The sequence below is a fragment of the Bison bison genome, unplaced genomic scaffold, assembly GCF_000754665.1.
Source record: "Bison bison bison isolate TAMUID 2011002044 unplaced genomic scaffold, Bison_UMD1.0 scf7180017864213, whole genome shotgun sequence".
In the NCBI taxonomy this organism is placed as follows: domain Eukaryota; kingdom Metazoa; phylum Chordata; class Mammalia; order Artiodactyla; family Bovidae; genus Bison; species Bison bison.
Genome location: NW_011494785.1, coordinates 6,544,322 through 6,562,150, shown reverse-complemented (window position 1 = coordinate 6,562,150; position 17,829 = coordinate 6,544,322). Strand labels below are relative to the sequence as shown.

Sequence of the window (17,829 nt, the reverse complement as noted above, 5' to 3'; positions counted from 1 at the left end):
GGTGAGGGGGTGGGGAGGAGGGCTTCTGTTTTCTTGCTTTCTTAACTCTAGTGTCTGCAAAATACCCTGGCCAGGCCCTGAGAAAATATTTCCCGAACACGATACCTATTGCACTGACACAGACTGAACCAAAACTGACAAGATCACCACGCTAGGAAGATGGAGAGGAAACAGAGGTTTGGGAAGAAAGTTAGATTCTTGTCTCCTTGGCTGAGAGAAGCTGATAGATGTTTACAAGGGACAGATCAAGAAGTAACGGGATAAGCATCTTCCTGAGAAAAATGGGACCTCTGACCTGAATCTACAGCTAAAAGGGTGGGAAGCAGTGTTGCTTCTGGGATTGGGGTGGAGGCAGGCCTGGGGAGGGGGAAGGGCGGCGAGATGGGGTAGAGCAGGAACTGCTTATTTGACATTGGCCTTTTAGTACTCTTGACTTGTTAAAAGCAAGTCAGAGAGTCTTTGATTAAAAATAAAACTGAATTTTGAAAAAAATCAATTCTACTATTTATAATCACAGTTCACACTAAGGACAAACCTGGCCCTCAGGGGGTCGGGGATGGAGTGGGAGGTGGCACAGGAGGCTGTAAGGGCAGATTTCAAGGAGGTCAGGCCTGGGGGAGGCCTCCCCAACACCTCCTGGGTCAGAGGAGGCCAAAGGGCCTGTAAAGGCCACATTCTGAGCAGGCAAGACCAGATCCAGGGAATCTCCATCTTCAAGGCCTTAGAAGTGACTCTTGCGAGAGCCTCAGAGAGACTGATGTTTCTCATCTGCCACCAATGGCTACTTAGCTGAGAAGGTTAGAATAGAGCAGAGTCCGGGTCAAGTTGATGTCTGGGGGAGCAAGCTTCCTTCCAAGACTACAGAAAGATCACTGACTCCAACCAGCCCCACAGTAAAGCAGGCCAGTGCCCACTTGTGAGTCACAGCGGACAGAACATCACCAGGGCAGCTCCTGTGCAATAAGAACCACAAACCTGTAAAGTACCGCTGGCAGATCATCTGGGAGAGTGAACTGTCGTAAAAATAGTAACAGCTGCCACTGGGGGAGTACTGCTTAAGGGCCAGAAACTGTGGGATGTCATTGTTGAGTTTATTCTTCACAGCAACCCAAAGATGCTTGGACCTATGCATTTTACATCCCCAATTTCCAAGTAACAAAACGGAGGCCCAGAGAGGTTAACAAGTTAATAAGCAGGGAAGCTTGCATTTAAACTCAGGCCATTCATAGTCTTTTAGTCTTTCTACTATGCCTCACACCTGTGTTAGTACCAAAGGTTGACGGTTTTGTTGATTCATTGACAACACTGTTATTGAAGGTCCAATATTTGCCAGGCCTTGTACAGGTGCTGACTGCAGTGAAAAAGCAAACTGGGATCCTGCCCTCATGGTGCAGAGAGTATGGAAAAGCAGCTAGATACAGAATTAGTGAGCAAATCCATGAGAGTACAGATGGTGGTAAGTGCTGAGAAGGAAAAAAACCAGATTGAAATGACAGAAAAACAAGGGCAGGCCTACTGAGAGGGGGTGTTCAGGGAAGCCCCTCTGAAGAGAATGAGAAGGAGCCAGCTTTACAGAGCAGAGGAATGAACCTTTGTCATGTCCAAGTAGCCAGGTGGCTCACCCCCTCCAGCACTTCCCTCCCACCTCCAAAGCACTCAATACCTGAACAATATACAGGCAGGGACAGTACTGGGCCCCTCCTCCAATGCTGATCCCGATCAGGTTCTGAGCGTCCTTCTGCAGGGTCACCTTCCCAGGCACAGTAGGGATTCCGCTAGAAAGAGAAGCACGTGCAATTGAGTTTCCTGGAAGAATGACTGGAGGAGATGGGGATGGAGACAGGCCCTCCAAAACCCCCAAGATCCTCTTAGTGCTACACGTGCTACAGAGGGAAGCTCTTTCTCATTTGGCCAAAAAGACAGCATTTTGTCATTTTGTGCTGGAACACCGCAGAGCTCTTGGATCCATGCTAATGGGGCATCAGACCCCAACTTGGCCATTTATCAGCTGTGGGTCTTGGATAAGCAAGTCACCCTCTCTGCATCTCAATTTCCTCATTCATAAAATCATATAGATTAAAACAATGGCCACTTCAAAAGTACATGGAAGCCACTTAACACCAACTCAGCCAAGAGTAGGCACTCAAAAAAATAGGTCCCCCTTCCCTGTTCATTTTCCCTCTAAGAGTTGAGTCAGACTCTATGCTTGTCACCTTCTCAGCTACATAAATCATAAGCCACCGCCTCCAGGAAGCCTTCTCCTGTTAAACTACGCATCACCCATCTCTCAATTGTTATACTCAATTACCTCTCAATTTTCACTATACATTAGCACTTATTTATGTTTTGTGGCAAATACTCTCATTTATTCTCTTATTCACTCGACAAACATTTGCTAACAACCTGCTGATGTTGAGCACCATCAGTGCTGAGGACACAGAAAGGTGATGCATTTCATCCTTGCTCTGAGGGAGGATACATTCTAATAAGGAGACTAACTTAACTTTTTAAAATCTCTCCCACTAATCATTTATGTTGGGAAGAAAGGTATGTTTATGATATTCCTATTCATCCTTCAAAACCTAGCTCAATTGCCACCTCTTCTGTGAAGGAAAGAAAGAAAGTGAAGTTGCTCAGTCATGTCTGACTCTTTGAGATCCCATGGACTGTAAGCCTGCCAGGCTCCTCTGTCTATGGGATTCTCCAGGCAAGAATACTGGAGCGTATTGTCATTTCCTTCTCCAATTCTAACAAGAAGACTAACTTAATTTTTTAAAATCTGCTCCACTAATCATTTATCCTGGGAAGGAAGGTGTATTTATGAAATTCCTATTCATCCTTCAAAACCTGGCTCAATTGCCACCTCTTCTGTGACTCCTTCCCTGAATACCCCAGCAGAGGCACTGCTCAGCTGGCTGGGTTCTCCTTGTAGCCATGTCGTTCTCCATTAGGGCCCTTATGGCCCTGAGTTGCAACTATCCATCAATATGTCCACAGCCCCCTACAGATGGTGAGCTCCTGGAAGGGCAGGATTCATTGCAGCTTCTAAGCTTACGCTGAGAAGCAAGGGTCTCTGGAACTCGAAAGTCCAGGGATTTAGGGGATCTGGGGTTCCTGCACTCGTGGGACTTGGGGTAACAACATACTCACAGTTTATCCTCCTCGATGTCATAATCCAAGTCTGCAAACATGGTTCCGAGAGTTTCAGTGGGCTGGCTAAATGTCCAGCTCGGCAGGGGAATGGGGAACTGGATCCGGATGAGAAAAGAGGGCAGGGCTTAGGAAACCAAAGTGCCTAAATACCAACCCCAACCCCGGCTATCAGCGAGAGCCAGGCCCTCCTCCTCCCCTCCGGACGATGGGGGATTGTCCCGGGGTGGGGGGTGGGTAGGTGATTCTTACTAGGTACAGAGGGGAACTCCAAGCCAGGGCTGGGGGCTTAGATCCCAGAGCCCGCCCCAAGGGTCTCCAGGCCCTCGGGAGCTGCCTCTGTAGCTCACCGGAAGCGTCAGTCCCACAGACGGGTCCGGGCCAGGCTGGCACCTGAACCCACCTGCCGTTCCACCTGTCCGTGGCCGCGACTGTCGCGTCACTTCCGGCGGGACGCGGAAGTCCCGCCTTCCTGCCCTGGGTATTTGCCCCGATCCCTGCAAGCAACCCTTCCCTCCCAGCCTCCTGGGGCTCCCAGAACCAGGAAAGAGAATAAGTATTGACGGAAGCTCCCCCTTAGCATGAAAAAGCGGAAACAGAGTAAAGGTCTGGAGAGGCCGACGGCGCTCAACCCCGCCCCTTGGCCTATGGCCGCCGCCATGTTGGTAAGGGCAGGGTTCTTCCCAGCTTCCTTAGCGGGACGCAGGGGACCAAGACGCCTGGCTGGTTGCCGTGGCAACGGACGCATCCTCAGACCGGGAGACCTCCAGTGAAATTCAGTGGACTACAAACCTCGACGGGTTCCCTTTAACATTTTCAGCACCTTGTGTTAGGGTGTTGTGACGCCTCTGGGACCCCCAGGAAGCAAATTAAAGCACATGTAACCTGAAGCAATAACACCCCACTCCAGTACTCTTGCCTGGAAAATCCCACGGACGGAGGAGCCTGGTGGGCTGCAGTCCATGGGGTCGCTAGGAGTCGGACACACTGAGCGACTTCACTTTCACTTTTCACTTTCACACATTGGAGGAGGAAATGGCAACCCATTCCAGTGTTCTTGCCTGGAGAATCCCAGGGATGTGGGCCGCCGTCTGTGGGGTCGCATAGAGTCGGACACAACTGAAGCGACTTAGCAGCAGCAGCAGCAGCCGCAGCAGCAAGGGGAAGAGATATTGTCCAGAGCCTTCCACAGTTGGAGTAAGATCCAGATCGCAACCCTGAGACGCCTGCCACCTAGTCCAGCGCTTTTCTAACACCTGCACACCTGTGGTCAGTGGCTCTGCTACCGACAGGTTGGATTCCCTTCCTTTCCCTTTACATACCTCCTTTCTCCAAATGCAAACTAAGAGCACCGGGGCAGATGCTTTCTATGATATTTAGTAAAAGACGCCTCACACTCCCTCTCTTTCCTTAGTCCTGAGGAGCTGCCCCCTTGGGGTCACACTGAAGGTCACAGCCCTGTGCACCTGAGGTTCTGAAAATGCCATCAGTGCTTCGCAGCCGACAAGCCCAAATCTCCTCTCCCCGCCAACCTCTGCTGCAGTACTGTGTATAGTAAGTTCCCTGGAGGGGTTGGGACTCCCAGAGCCCCAGCCCTAGCATCTGCCTCATCCAGGAAGCATGGGACCAGGCCTGTCCAGATTCCTCCAGGGGCAGTGGAGGAAGGAGAGATGCAGAAGGGTGATTATCCACACATCCCATGGCCTGATGGGAGCCCCACCCTCTCCTCCGGGAGCTATCTGAGTGTTGGCAGTTGTGCAGAGTACCACAATAGCAACAACTTTTCCATGTACCCTTGGCTCCACCATTAAGATCACTTTCACAGGATTTCAAAGTTCACCTTGATCCTATGAGAGAAGAACAAGTACTGTCAGCCACATTGTGCAGGTAAGGAAACTGAGGCTCAGAGAGACACTGCCCCTTGTCTCCCAGGTGGCTGGTAGCAGAGCTAGGGCTGGTATTTCCAAGTCCTATTTGCAGGCCAGAATTTCTATTCTAAAAATCAGCAGTCTCCAAAGCCAGATTATTTAATGTGGACTGTGGCTCTTCCACCTCACAGTAGCCCTAGCTCATTCCCAGATACTGTCATCTTGAAGCTGGGGGATCTTGGGCAAGTCACTGCCTGACTCTGAGTTCAGATATCTGTAGACTGGGGACAGTGGTTCTCCCAAAAGTGCTTGTGAAAGTCAAGATAAAAAGGAGAAACAGGGAATACCCTGGTGGTCCAGTGGCTAAGACTCTCCACTCCCAATACAGGGGGCCTGAGTTCAATCCCTGGTCAGGGAACTCGATCCCATGTGCCACAACTAAGACCCTATGCAGCCAAATAGAGAAAAATAAATATTGTTTTAAAGGAGAAACAGATGTGAGTGCTTTGGAAACAATTCGCATGACACAGATGTCACTCAAGTCTCTTGACAACCCCCGCCCCCCGCCCTCGGCCAGCCCACTCCAGTCCCTCTTCCCAAGGGAGGGCAAAATGCCCAGCCTCTTCTCTTTTCTTCCTTGACTTCCCTGTCTCCCAGGCCCAGCTCTAATCCACCTGTTGCAGACAGCCTTACCAGACAGTCCTGGCTCACAGATCTTGTCTCTTTTTCTGAGCCCCTGAAACAGTTGTTATTTGGATCATTCACTTGGCAATTAACTATGTGTCATCTTGTGAAATCCCTTCATGGCTTCCCTGAGTCAATTCTGTGTTGATTCACTTATCACATGTTTGAATTTTACCTGGGGAGTTCTGTTCCCCTTTAAAATTGGGGCTTAGGGGTCCTGTCTTGACAAACCATAAACTTATTTTCCCTATCTCTCTCCTTACTGAGTTCCTTTTCTGTCCTGACTTTATAGTCCCTGGCACATCCCCCCTTCCATAGGATGCCAGGAAGCCATCAACAGGTGTCACTGTGACAAACTTGAAAAAGAAAATCAGGTGCTTTGTAATACATGTTTGTGTGAAAATACGATGACTCACTTTATATTTATCAGTGGATGGCTCTCCTGGGTCTGACCACACAGCATGGGAACCTGTTCCAGCCAATTCATGGGGTCAGGTTGGGACCACGAATTCATTTGAGGGGAAAGAAAGTGTGAGTACCTTGTTCCATCGCCATAGTAAGCACTTCTTGTCTTTCCAGCTGGACAGGAAGTCCCTGGGGGCAGATCTTGTCCTTCTCTGTATCTCCCGCAGAGCCTGCCACAGCACTTGGCTGCAGACGACGTGCCATAATCGTAGCTGTGGTTTTTCGTATGAGGTGGGGTGTTCTTTGGGCCCTGTAGGAGAGGGCTGGATGGGCAGAGAGGGAGAGCGATGATAAGGGCCTGAACCTGGATGGTGGCAGTGGCCAAGCTTCCTCCACAGGGAGGAATCACCAGACCGAGTCTAGGTCCTGACTTTGAAATGTGTGTTTTTAACAAGCAGCAGCATCCACACACACAGGCTTTACCACAGACCACAGCTTTCCCAGACCAAGATGGTCCCAACTCAGATCCGAGCTCTGTGGTTTCAGAGCTTGGAGTTCTCAGGCACACCAACCTTTGGCTCTGACACGGTGCCTGGAGAATGGGGGTGATTACCCCCCCGAGATAGAAGCTATGAAGATGAAGATGAAAAAGCAGAAACGAGCTTGAAAATGCCTTAAGAGTGATTCACTTGGCACAGACATCAGAGGTTTTTATTGTTATTCCTCATGATCATTTTGCCCCACTCCTTCAGAAGGTTGCTCAGACCCCTGCATCAGACTCGCCTGGGAAATATGTCATATGCAGGCTCCCAGGCTCTGTCCCCAGGGAAGGGGGGACCCTGAAGGCTGCATTTTCACAAAGCTCTGTGGGTGGCTTCAATGCCTCCTGCAGTTTGAGGACCACCGTGTCGCAGGCTCAGAATGGACTGTGTCTGTGCATCCTCAGTGTGGGACTATTCAGCTACACCAACCATCCCTGCCCTGTGGGCCTTGCCATCTAGAGGGGCTTCTGCCCTGGCCAAAGACCAGCGAAGGGTTCCTGGAGGAACTGACAGCTGAGTGCTGAAGGAGGTGCTGGTGGGACCCAGGTCCAGAAAAATGGCAGAGTGATCCAGGCAGAGGACATAGCTGGTGCAGGCGACAGGGGGTACAAGGCACAGTCCCCCGCCCTCAGAGAATCACAGTGTGGCAGGGGAGACAGACATGAGGGCAGTGACAGGCGTGATGAGACCACCACCAAGTCCTGACCAGAGGACAGGAACTCCCCCTCCCTCTCCTGCTATTCCAGAGATCATCCAGGTAGGTGGGTGACCTCTGGCCCAGCCTTGCCACTGAAAGCGGTGTGACTCTAGGCAAGTCCTCTCTGGGCCTAGGTCTCCTCCATGATTCTGTTTTTCGAGTTCTGAGCCTCAGATTCAATTGGGGGAAAGCCTACCCCCCAACAACCCCATTGGAGGAGGAGAAAGGGACGACAGAGGAGGAAATGGTTAGATGGCATCACCAACTCGATGGACATGAGTTTGAACAAGCTCCGGGGGTTGGTGATGGACAGGGAGGCCTGGCGTGCTGCAGTCTGTGGGGTCGCAAAGAGTGGGACACGATTGGGCAACTGAGCTGAACTGAACAACCTCATATTCCTGGGGAAGTGCTGCCACCCAGTGGCCATTGAGAGAAAAAGTTCCTGGGGAACCAGAACCTCCATTCTACCATTCCTGTCAGTATCACCGCCCGGCCTAGCTCAGGGCTGGCTGGGCAGTCTTTGTAGTCTGTGGGGGATGGGTGCTGAGCTGTGCCCGATGTGCCCACTCCTCAGTGTTGCCATGGCCCCAGGTCCAAGGCCTGACTCCTCATTGACACCGCTGGCATCAAGGGCCCATGGAAAGGTCAAGGAACCAGGGGTGGGTGGAATTGGATTCTGTTTATCAGCAGCGTAGAGATTTGGAGGATGGGTTTTAAAAGCAAACAGATGATCGCAGTATTACTAATAGCCAACATATATTGGGCATCTCCACATCAGGGGACAAGAAAAGCAAGGTCCTGCCCTGCCAGAGCTCACATGAGTGGGAGAGGCAGGCATTGGCCCTGGTGACATCACCAACTTCAGAGCACGGAGTGGGTCCCCAAAATAAAAGGGGAGCCCAGTGGGAAGGGCTTGACTGCAGATTCGTGGGAGCTGGTGGGTGGGCAGGACAGAGCATTGGCTCCGCGGCAGCTGTGTAACCCTGGAAATGTCCCTTGACCTCTCTGAGCCTTAAAAAGGGTAAAATGTGTATCATAAGAGCCGAAGTGTTGATTTCAAATTTGAGTCCATGACCAGCCCCTCCAAGGTCTTCCCATCACAGAATAAACCTCTGGTGCTTACCTAGAGAGCTGGGTCTGGCTGCTTCTCCCTATTCACATTCTGTTCCAGAGCCTCTGGCGGCTTGTGTTCCTGGCCTTTACTCCTGTAGCTCCCTCTGCCTGGAACATTCTTCCCCCAGGTATGCTCACTCCCTCATTTCATCCATATCTCTATGTCCCTGTTAGTTTCTCCAGGAAGCCCTCCAGGGGCACCAATTAAGCCACAGCCCTTTGCTCATCTCGTTCAGAACACCAGCTCGTCTCCTGCCTGGACCCATAGCACAGTTTTTTTTTCCAAGCTGCAAGTTCCTGGAGGGCAGGAACCTGGCCTGTTTAGGTCACGCCTCTATCACCAACACCGAGCATGGTCTGGCATGAATCACTGTGTCACCCAGAGCAGGAACCCAGAGACCAGGCAGTGGTCAGAGATCATAGAGGCCTCCAATTTTAGAATCAGGACCCCAGACCCTATCAGCCTGACACTGGGGGGCCACGGAAACCTAGCCGAGGAGGGGCAGAGCAGTTAGATCTGTGTGCTGGCAGATTGAGGGAACCAGGGAGGCCTGTGGTTGGGGGGGACAGGAGGGGTGGCACTGCCTCCCCTCCTTGAGTCTGAAGTGCGTGGGGGTGGGAAACAGGGTGCAGGGGTCACTTTACTGGGAAGCCGTCTGGTGGAGGCCAGATCCCCCCAGGGACAGAAAACCCTCTCCCATCAGGGCAGCCATGGGTGAGGAGGGAATCAGCGTTGCTCCAAGGCCTTTGCATCCTTCCAGAGTTGGACATGACTGAGCGACTTCACTTGCACGCATTGGAGAAGGAAATGGCAACCCACTCCAGTACTTTACCCTGGAAAATCTCATGGACAGAGGAGCCTGGTGGGCTGCAGTCCATGGGGTCGCTAAGAGTCGGGCATGACTGAAGCAACTTAGTAGCAGCAGCAGCAGAAGCCTTTCTCCACCTTTGATGGCTCCATGGCCTTCATTCCTTGGGCAGCTCTCTCCTGTCTTCTCAGCTGCCTCCTCCAGTCAGCCACCCCTGGCTAGAGGTAGGATGTGGGCTGCCACGGCGCCCCAGGTTCTCCCAGCCACCCCCAAAGCAGCTCTCTTCCTGGCTCTTCTTGGCATGTAATGGGCCGACCCCTGACCTCCCCGCTGTCTCCCCCCCACCTACTGCTCTGCCCCCCGGGTTAGGTCAGTGATGAAAGCTGGTGGGAGCCCCGAGGGGGTTGGGGGGGGGCAGACAGTGCCTGATTGTTCTTCACCCCTGGCAGCTCGGCCACGCTGGCTGCCAAGGGACTGACTTTTGCTCTGTCTCTCTCTTTCACCAGGTCAGGGGTTCTCAGACTCAACAAGTGGGAAGTTAATTCCCATGCAGATCCGAGAACACCCCTAGAGGTGATACAGATTCTCAGGCCCCGCATGGGGGCGCAGGGTTCAGACACGGGGCTGGGAGGCCAAGTAGGACCCCGCTTTGGGAAGAGCCTGGGACCTTAGGCATCCCTGGCCCTCGTGGAGCTCCACCAATTGTGAAATGGCATCTCAGGGTGCTAAGAGCAAAGCCAGTGCCACGGGAAGGTGTGGGGACGGCACGTGACACAGCTGCGACTGTGTCTTCTCCCTGCTTGCCCCTCTGACCTGCCCTCCCCCAACCCCGCCCTCCGTATCCGTATGTGTCAGGTCTGCATCAGGCTGTCTGTTCTCTCTGATCAGTCCAGCTGTCTGTCTTGGACCAATAAATACCACACTGGCCAAATTGCTAGAGCTTTTCTAATAAGCCTGGCTAGTCAGCAAGCCAGAGAAGCCAATGGCAACCCACTCCAGTACTCTTGGCTGGCAAATCCCATGGAGGGAAGAGCCTGGTAGGCTGCAGTCCATGGGGTCGCTAGGAGCGACTTCACTTTCACACATTGGAGAAGGAAATGGCAACCCTCTCCAGTGTTCTTGCCTGGAGAATCCCGGGACGGGGGAGCCTGGTGGGCTGCCGTCTATGGGGTCGCAGAGTCAGACACGACTGAAGTGACTTAGCAGCAGCAGCAGCAGTCAGCAAGCACCCCCACCTTATCTTTAGGAGTATTTCAGCTATTGTTAGTGCTTTGCCCTTTCTTACTGCTTTTATTTTTTTTTTCTTACTGCTTTTAGAATCCGCTTGACAGGCACCACCAAAACCCTGTCGGGGTTTGATCTGGACTGAATTGAATCTAGACATTAATTTGGGAAGAGCTGACAGTCTTAAGACATTGAATCTCCTTATGCAAGTTTGTGGCTGTCTCTCTGCATTTATTTCAGTTTCTTTATTTTACTTTTTATTAAGTAAAGTTTCAAATGTACAAGATTAGAGAAAAAAGAATGACGAAGCTCTTTTTCATCCAGCACCAAGCTTTATCAGTTAAATCTTGCAGCTGCTATATCTCCAGCCATGACCCTGTCCACTCCCATCCCCCCATTCATTTTTTTCCCAGCTACTCTTTGGGGGTCTTCATGAATGTCTTCCAGTAATGGTTTTTTTGGTCTCTTTTCCTTTTTAAATAATTACAGATTGACAAGAAGTTGCAAAAATAGTGTAGTTCCCCCCCATGGTGACATCTTACATAACCATGACACTTTATCAAAGCAGGGAATTGACACTGGTACCATCCACAGACCTTGTTAAGATCTCACTAATTCTCCTTGTATTCTTGTGTGTGCATGTGCGTGTGTGTGTGTGGGTCCATGCAATTTCATCACCTGGTGGATTCATATAGTCACCACCATGATCAAGATACAGAATACTGTCCCACAAGACCCCTCGTGTTACTCATTTACAGCAACACTTATATCCCTGCCCGGCTCCTCCAGCCACTAATCTGTGCTCCATCTCTCCGTTGTCGTCACTTTGAGAACATCACAGTAATGAAACCACAACCTTTTGAGAGAGATTCCTTTCACTCAGTGTAATTCCCTCAAGCACCATCCAGACCATCACATGTGCTGCTGCTGCTGCTGCTAAGTCGCTTCAGTCGCGTCCAACTCTGTGTGACCCCAGAAACGGCAGCCCACCAGGCTCTGCCATCCCTGGGATTCTCCAGGCAAGAACACTGGAGTGGGTTGCCATTTCCTTCTTCAATGCATGAAAGGGAAAAGTGAAAGTGAAGTCGCTCAGTCGTGTCCGATTCTTCATGACCCCATGGACTGTAGCCCACCAGGCTCCTCCATCCATGGGGTTTTTCAGGCAAGAGTACTGGAGTAGGGTGCCATTGCCTTCTCCAAGACCATCACATGTATTGGCTGTTAATTCCTTTTTTTTTTTTTAATTCCTTTTTATTGCCAAGTAGTATTCTGTGATATGGAGGTACCAGTCTGTGTAACCATTCACTCACTGAAAGACATTTAGGTTGCTTCCGGTTTTTAACTATTACCAATAAAGTTGCTGTGTACAACCATGTACATGTGTTATTGAGGATGTGAGTTTTGGGGTGACATTGTTTTTGTTTGTTTGTTTTGACTGTGCCATGTAACGTGTGAGATCTTAGTTTCCTGATCAGGGATCAAACCCGTCCACCCTGCAGTGGAAGTATGGAGTCTTAACCACTGGACCATCAGGGAAGTCCCATGCATATGAGTTTTTGTTTCTTTATAATAAATGCCCAGAAGTGGGTTATATGATTGATGGACATCTTGTTTTTTAAAAAACTACCAAACTATTTTCCAGGGTGGTTATACCTCAGTAATATTTTATGCTCTTCTCTGTAAATATTTTGTTATATTTCATTTTTGTTAATTATCGTTAAATGGAGGATTTTTTAAAATTATATTTTCTTTGCTCTGTTGTTTATAAAGCAATTACTTTTTTATTGATATGATTGACACACCAAAAAATTCACCATTTTGAAGTGTATAATTCAGTATGTATTCACAAGTTTGCACAACCATCACCTCTATCAAATTCCTGAATATTTTCATTACCAAAGAAACCTGTATCTGTTAGCAGTCACTTCTCATCTCCCGTCCCTGGCAACTTAATCTACTTTCTGTTACTATGGATGTGCCTACTCCAGGCATTTCTTATCAATGGAATCATTGGCCTTTTGTGTCTGGCTTCTTTCATTTAGCATTGTGTTTTCAGGGTTCATCCATCCACAGGTTGTAGCTGCAATTGGTTTTTGACATTGATTTGATATAGGAATACCCTATTTCTAGCTGTGAAATTTCCTTCTTAGTTCTAATAATTTGCCTCTGGATTATTTTGGATTCTCTATATAGACAATCATATCACCTGAAAATAATCCCAGTTTTACTTTTCTCATCCAATCCTGGTATTTTGTTTTTGTTTTTTCATGTCTTACTGCCCCAGCTAAGACCTCAAGTACAGTGTTGAATAGATGTACGGATGAGGGCCAATTTGTCCCTGACTTAGTGAATGTATCTGTTGCGCCTTTAAGAACAATGCTTGTGCTGCTTTTATAGATAATTTTTATCAGTTTAAGGAAGTTCCTTTCTATCCCAAGTTTACAAAGACATTTTTATTGAAAGTCGATGTTAAGATTTAACGCCAGTGCTGAGATGAGTTTTCTCCCTTAATTTATTAGTGTGATGAATGAAATTATAGACTTTAAAATGTAAAACCAGCATTACCTTTCTAGGATAAACCAAATTCTGTTATGGGGTATATATCCTTTTTATTCCTTGCCAGATCTGTTTTGCTAATATCTTACTTAGGGCTCTCGCATTGAATTTCACAAGCGGGACTGGTCTGTTCACGTTTCCTTTGAATGTTCTGTGCAAATAGAAAAGAACCATCCCCGAGTCTAAAGTGTGTCTCTCAGAATCTCAGACCCTGTCCCTGTCGCTCTCTCAGGGTCCCCCTCTGTCCCTCCCCAGACACACTGCTTTAGCTCGGGGAGTGCTCCCACGGGTGGCAGAAGGCAGAGGCGCCACTTGAACGAGACAGCCTGGAAACCTGGGGCCTCAAGCTTTGGGAGGGACACGGAGCTGAGATTCCCCACATCAGCCAAGGGGCCTACGCGCCTGGGCCCCTCACTGAAGAGGAAGGCTTAAGGGAAACCTTCCATGCCTTTCTCCATGGGGAGGGAGAAAGCCCTCCAGAGGAAGTGGCTGGAAGGGGGCAGGGGGCAGGGGTTAATGGTGGCATTGTGCTCAGGGCTGACGGATGGCTGGCCTGTCAGTGGCAGTGGTCCAGCCTTAGCAGCCCCAGGGAGATCCCCTCCCCCTCCCAGTCATCCTCTGAGGGAGGGGGCCCTGCTGGCCTTTGATAATGGCTGGGGGCCGCCCTCCCTGCTGTGGGGTCACCAGGCCATTCTCTTTGGTGGGGCCTGGTCTGTGGGGGCCCAGAATGCACCCTCCACTCTGGCCTGACCATCAGGCACTGCAGGTGGCCGGCGTGGGCGTCCTGCCCCAGGGCCCCTTGCCCCGCTGGATCTCAGGCACCCAACACAGGCCATCCCGTGCCAGCCCTGCCTGTCTTGTGGATGGTTGCGTCTCAGAAGGGATCTGGTGAAGTCCAGCTCCATGACATCTGGGGCAGGGAAACGAGGTTATGACTTGTCAAGGCTCCCGCGGGAGCAGAGGGATAACCAGTCCTAGGATTTTCTGCTCAAATGTGCCTGGACTGGGGCCAGGTGGATGCTGAGATGAATTTGACACAGTCTGCCCTCAAGGGGCTCGGAGGCTGGGAAGAGGGGAGTCACCACGGGAACAGAGAAATCTAAGTGCGGTAAATGCAGCAAGCACAGAACCCTGTGGGTGCAGAAAAGGCACCACTAGCCCAGCCAGGCGGTCAGGAAGGCCTCCAAGAGGAAATGAGGCTGATTTTCAAACAGTGAGTAGAAGTTACACCAAGGAAGGCGGGACAGCAGGGAAAGGCATCCAGGCAGAGGGAAGAGCATGAGCAAAAGCACAGAGTAAACTTGTGGGTGCGTGTGAGCTGCAGCAGTTCAGTGCTAAGTAGGTAGGTCAGCAGGGCCAGGTTTTCTGGGGCCTCACATGCCCAGATGGCTAGACTTGGCAGTGTGGAAAAGGGTTAAGAGCCAGGTTCTAATCCCGCCTTCCTTGCAGCCATCCATCCTTTGGTCATTCAGCTCACCGAGCAGCAGTGTGACCTTGGGCAGATCTCTTCCTCTGGCATAGCCTCCCACAAACACACTCTGCCCTGGGCTGCCCGGTCTGCCTGAGGTTATCCAGCATCAATTTCAGGGTGGACAACAGGAGGTCTGTTTCTGCCACAGCATCACTGGACCACATCAGCCCTGGCTGGCCTAACGGGGACTTCCTATCATCTCTCTGTTAGTGGGGTCTTCAGTTACTTGTTGTCAAATGCTCTCCTGGTTCAAGCTCCTTTTGTTGTTCAGTCACTAAGTCACGTCCAACTCTTTGCAACCCCATGGACTGCAGCACACCAGGCTTCCCTGTCCCTCACTATCTCCCTGAGTTTGCCCACACTCGTGTCCATTGAGTCAGTGATGCCATCCAACCATCTCATCCCCTGTTCCCTCTTTTCCTCCCGCCTTCAATCTTTCCCAGCATCGGGGTCTTTTCCAATGAGTCGTTTCATCGTATCAGGTGCCCAAATTATTTGGAGCTTCAGCTTCAGCATCAGTCCTTCCGATGAATATTCAGGGTTGATTTCCTTTAGAATTGACTGGTTTGATCTCCTTACTGTCCAAGGGACTCCCCAGCACCACTCTTTTGATGTTTGAAAGCATCAATTTTTCAGAAGAAAGCTAAATTTTCTTTATGGTTCAACTCTCACATCCGTACATGACTACTGGAAAAACCATAGCTTTGACTATACAGACTATTGTCGGCAAAGTGATGTCTCTGCTTTTTGATGCCTCAAACTGAAGAATAGAGAGTATAAAATACACTCGAAGAACTTACACATCCACATAAACATTTTTTCAGAGAAATGAGACTTTCTCTTAAATACAGGATACAGTTTTCACTTTTATTTCAAATAACTTTAAAACTTGAAAGTATTTAGTGTAGAAATTTGGAAATACAATAAAGAACAAGTACTAAAAATTTAAAAATCACCAGCCAGATATAAATAAGGTTAGAATTTGGGGGCGTTTTCTTTCCACTTTTTCCTTATATGTCTTTAAATGAAGTTGAGCTCACAGCATTTAGTTTTTTCTTTTTCCTTTTTATTGACATAACATACATGCACATATCGTTTTATATCCTGATTTTATGTTACACCAAAAGCGTTTCCTATGTAATTACAATTTTTTGCTAAGTGTCATATTTACTGGCTGCATCATATTCTGTCATAGGAAGTGCTATAATTCATTTCAACAAGCCCCAACACTGCTGAACACTGAGGTGGTGGCCAGTTGCGACAGACATCCGTGGGCATAAATCCTTATTTATACCCAGTTTGCTTTAACAAAATGTCCTACAAATGCAGCCTCCCCCTCTTCCCAACCCAGGAATTGAACATGGGTCTCCTGCACTGAATGTCCCAAGGCATTCAGCAGTGACAGGCATTTAGTGGGTCCTGGGGTCAGCCACCTGGCAGTGCCCACAGGTGGCCTGTGGTTGCCTGGTGGCTCTGGGTCCTCTCTTGGTGTGTGCGTGGTCAGTCGTGTCTGACTTTCTTTGACTCTATATACTGTGACCAGCTAGGCTCCTCCATCCATGGGATTCTCCAGGCAAGAATATTGGGGTGGGTTGCCATGCCCTCCTCCAGGGGATCTTCCCAACCCAGGGATTGAACCCATGTCTCTTGCATCTCCTGCATTGGCAGGTGGGTTCTTTACCACAGATGGTGGTGGTGGTTTAGTCACTAAATCGTGTCCGACTCATGTAACCCCATGGACTGTAGCCTGCCAGGCTCCTCTGTCCATGGCATTCTCCAGGCAAGAATACTGGAGTGGGTTGCCATTTCCTTCTCCAGGGGATCTTCCTGATCCAGGAATTGAACACGGGTCTCCTGCACTCCCCGCAGATTCTTTACCAACTGAGCTATGAGGGAAGTCCATAGTCTTTACCACAGACCCTCTTAGCAAATGTTTAGATTTTTGCAACCATTTCTCTTTCTCCGTGTATTTCTTCTTCTTTTTAAATATTTATTATGTGACTGCGCTGAGTCTTAGTTGCCACACACAGGATCTTTGATCTTCATTGCAGCACGCGGGATCTTTAGTTGTAGCATATAGCATCTACTTCCTTGACCAGGGATTGAACCTGGACCCCCTGCATTGAAAGCACAGAGTCTTAGTCACTGGGCCACTAGGGAATTCCTGCCCCTGCACGTTTCTAATGATCTTCTCTTATTCTGCTCTGATCTAGGAAATCACAGCTCTAAGGTATCACAGTCACTTCAAAAAGGAGAAGAAATAGACACAGAGTGGGCTCGTGAGGGGCTCCCCAAGGAGAAGTGCCTGATGGGGGTGGGAGGACTCCAGCAAGGCCCCTCCGAGCCTCAGTCTCCTGAGACAATGACAGATGCTCCGCCTCCCTCAGGGGAGCCAGGCCCCACGGAGGTCCTGAACGCAGGGCTGGCCCGGTCTCCCTGCCGGCCTTCTGCATCAGAAAGACAAGGCCTGAGGTCTAGAGTAGGGGGTGGGGGGCAGCAGTACTGAATGGACCCCCGCACAGAAGAGGCATGATGGCCTGCCCACAGCCACTGCCTCGCCCACTCTTCAGATACCCCATGCCCCGCTCACACCCAGGGTACCCCTGGAGCCTCTCCACGCATCTCCACCCGTGGCTGGGACCACGGGCCAGTTACAGCCCTGGGCACCGGGGCAGTTTGGATCACCCCTTCTCAGTCGGGAGGCCTGGGTGTCTTCCTGCTGGTGACCGCCATCGATGTCGAGGGGGAGAGGCACCGTGGCACCCCAGCCTTCACTTCACAGCCTCTCGGCCTGCTGGTCTCCCAGCAGACACCGGAGCCCTCTTAAGGGAAAGGCTGAGGTGTGAGGCTTCCAAGTGAGCTGTTGACTGGGGCTCTCAGTCCTCCAGGAAGACCCAACTGAGGCATATTCCCACCCTCAGCCCTCCCCAACCTCTACCCCCAAAGTCAAGGGCAGCGAGCCTCCAAAAACTGCTGGTGGAAGGTCAGCTGCTTCCTGAGGTGGAGAAATCTCCATCCAGGGGCCTGGATGTCCAGGTCTAAAAGACGCCTTGCTCCTCCGAGATCTCCTCTCCCAAGAGGGCCCGTCCACCCACAGGGCTGGGTTCCCCGCCAGTGTGGACCAGGTCACCAGGGAACCTGGACTGACTAACGCCAAAGAATGTGCAGGTGTCAGCCCCAGACCAGCTGGGAGTAAATGAGCGCTGCAGACGGCATCCTTCTCCAGCTTCTCGCCCAAACTTCTCACCCAAACTGCCTCTGCCCCACGCCCGGGCTTCCCTGCCCCTCTGTCCTCCTTCCAGCTCCCAAA

At 50.4% G+C, this 17,829-nt stretch overlaps 1 protein-coding gene across 4 annotated transcripts in view; it reads right to left on the bottom strand.

Annotated features, from left to right (window-relative positions):
• The window catches only part of PICK1 (protein interacting with PRKCA 1), a 17,290-nt gene extending 13,581 nt beyond the window's left edge, over nucleotides 1-3,709 (bottom strand). The window contains exons 1-3 of one of the 4 annotated variants that reach the window (XM_010845088.1): nucleotides 3,403-3,709; nucleotides 3,151-3,248; nucleotides 1,664-1,775 (exon numbers count right to left, since the gene is read on the bottom strand). In XM_010845088.1, coding sequence (XP_010843390.1) covers nucleotides 1,664-1,775; nucleotides 3,151-3,191 — 153 coding nt within the window. In that variant the 5' untranslated portion in view covers nucleotides 3,192-3,248; nucleotides 3,403-3,709. The remainder of the gene's footprint in view (nucleotides 1-1,663; nucleotides 1,776-3,150; nucleotides 3,249-3,402) is intronic. The other 3 variants (XM_010845090.1, XM_010845089.1, XM_010845087.1) reach the window with 3 other exon arrangements.
• Between the last annotated feature and the right edge of the window lie 14,120 nt (nucleotides 3,710-17,829).